At 52.4% G+C, this 2,131-nt stretch overlaps 1 protein-coding gene across 1 annotated transcript in view; it reads right to left on the bottom strand.

The window, feature by feature from the left end:
* zic5 (zic family member 5 (odd-paired homolog, Drosophila)) overlaps nucleotides 1-2,014 on the bottom strand; it is a 4,227-nt gene extending 2,213 nt beyond the window's left edge. Inside the window, exon 1 of the mRNA XM_008433418.2 lies at nucleotides 560-2,014. Within this exon, the coding sequence (XP_008431640.1) occupies nucleotides 560-1,619 (1,060 nt within the window). The 5' untranslated portion in view covers nucleotides 1,620-2,014. The remainder of the gene's footprint in view (nucleotides 1-559) is intronic.
* Nucleotides 2,015-2,131: the final 117 nt, after the last annotated feature.

Here is a 2,131-nt window from a genome sequence, read left to right as displayed (position 1 = left end):
TATATATAATTTTTATCTCCGTACAGAGGAACTATGCATAACAAACGCCACATAAGCCATGTTTAAAAGGGAAACTGTCCAATTCTTATCCAAATTTATCTCATCAGATCAACTCAGTCATATGACCTGCTTTGCATTCAGTTGCATGCACTCTATTTGGATCCTAGTCTATCTCAACTGCTATGGCGTAAAGCGTCTTACGCCCGAGGACAATTACATTTACGCGTGCAGTAGTATGTACGTAAGCACGTTTTACAAATCATATGCGCTAATCCTTTCACGCCTCCTCCGGGCGCCTGGACCAGTGAGTCGGGGGAAAAAAAGAAGTTAATATTAAAGAAGAGACGTAATTAATGTTTACTTCTCTGCAATTACTTTTTCTCTGTTTTTCGCGTTAAATGTTTTACTTCCATCTGTGCGCAATTACGCACCAACACACAACCCGTTTGTTTAGTGAGGTGAACAAACAGTGCAACTGCTCAGTGATTACGTTTTTTTTTTCGTTTTGTTTTGTTTTTTTCCTGGAAGTTTTGGACGCAGAAAAGCATGCCTTACAGACCTGTGTGCGTTCTCTTGTGGATCTTGAGGTTTTCCGACCTGGCGAACACTTTCCCGCATCCTGGGAACGGACAAGGGAAGGGCTTCTCTCCGGTGTGAACTCGGATGTGGTTGATCAGTTTGTACTTCGCCTTGAAAGCCTTCCCCTCCCGCGGACATTCCTCCCAGAAGCAGACGTGCGTGCTCTGCTCGGGTCCGCCGACGTGCTCCACCGTGACGTGGTTGACCAGCTCGTGCATGGTGCTGTAGGTCTTCGAGCAGGGCTTCTTCTGGCTCTGTTCCTGGTCGATCCACTTGCAGATGAGCTCCTGCTTGATGGGCTGCCGCATGTATCTCAGAAACGCCCCCGCGGCTCCGTGAGGAGCGGCTGCTGCGGCGGCGATGTTGACGTTGAGGTTCATGGAGTTGTAGCTGTGCAGGGAGGACGCGCCATAGTGCTCCGGCCTGTGCCCGAAGTGCTCCGGCCTGCCGTAGATGTCCCCCGGTAGACCCAGGCGCATCTGCCCGTTGAGGGCATGGTGGTGGTGGTGGTGGGCGCCCGGGGACGCCTGCTCGTGGAGTCCAGTGAAAAGTGAATGGGCCCCACTTTCCGCATGCCCGTAAGCACCTGTTGGCGAGATGAACATGCCATGGTGATGAGGGGAGGAGGCGGAACTATGCTGGTCGCCAAGTGCATGCATAGCAGAGGCTGAGAGTTCTCTCCTGAGGATGAAGTCCCTGCTGCTTGAGTAGCCTGAGTGGGGGTGAGCCACGGGGAAACCCACTGTGGTCTGAGCAGGAGTGAAAGATGCCGCGGTCTGGGCTTCGGGATGGCTCTGAATGTGCTGAGACGGGCTAAGTTTGAGAGCATTTGTCTGTGCCATGTGCTCGGGTCCAAATGGAGTGAGTGCCACTCCGGGGTCGTTGCCCAGCTCCCCAGGGTGGAGGTGGGCATGGTGGGAGAGAGGGTGATGCCCCCCTAGCCCCGGGAAGCCTGTCATATTCTGATGAGGAAGGGGCTGAGTTGCTGCCAAATCCGCTAATCTTATCGCCGGGTTCCTCTTGCTTAAAGGGGGTTCCATAACTTACACACACAAGTCCATCCGCGCTCACCGCAGCTGCTTTTGCGCTCTAAAACATGAGGAAAATATGTACATAAGGGTTCTATAAGTTCTTTTGTCCGGCTTCTAACTCTGCTTGCTCCTTTCCCCACTCTGTCCTCAAGCGATTGGCAGAACATACAACAGTTGGAGGACACAGTGGGGAATACAGTTTAGAAATGGCACTGCGGGTATTGGACGGATTTCGGTGACTGGCAGTTAGGAGAACGAAGCGATTGGCTGTCGTTCAGCGCAGGGGCTCAGCAGGGTTCCGCCCCCTCACTCTCTTTATCGCTGTTGACTCCAAAAAGTTGTACTCACAAAGTTACCGAGCGGATCTGGTTTGTGCGTCTCTCTCTCTCTCTCTCTCTCTCTCTCTCTCTGTGTGTGTGTGTGTGTGTGTGTGTGTGTGTGTGTGTGTGTTCGTTCGCTCTGCAGCTGGTCCGCATCGCCAAAGTTCCAGTTTACGCGACAAGTGCATTCCAGTTCACCCC

This window comes from Poecilia reticulata, linkage group LG2 (assembly GCF_000633615.1).
Source record: "Poecilia reticulata strain Guanapo linkage group LG2, Guppy_female_1.0+MT, whole genome shotgun sequence".
NCBI classification, from domain to species: domain Eukaryota; kingdom Metazoa; phylum Chordata; class Actinopteri; order Cyprinodontiformes; family Poeciliidae; genus Poecilia; species Poecilia reticulata.
The sequence above is the reverse complement of the archived record's forward strand: the minus strand, read 5'-3'. Positions and strand labels throughout refer to the sequence as shown.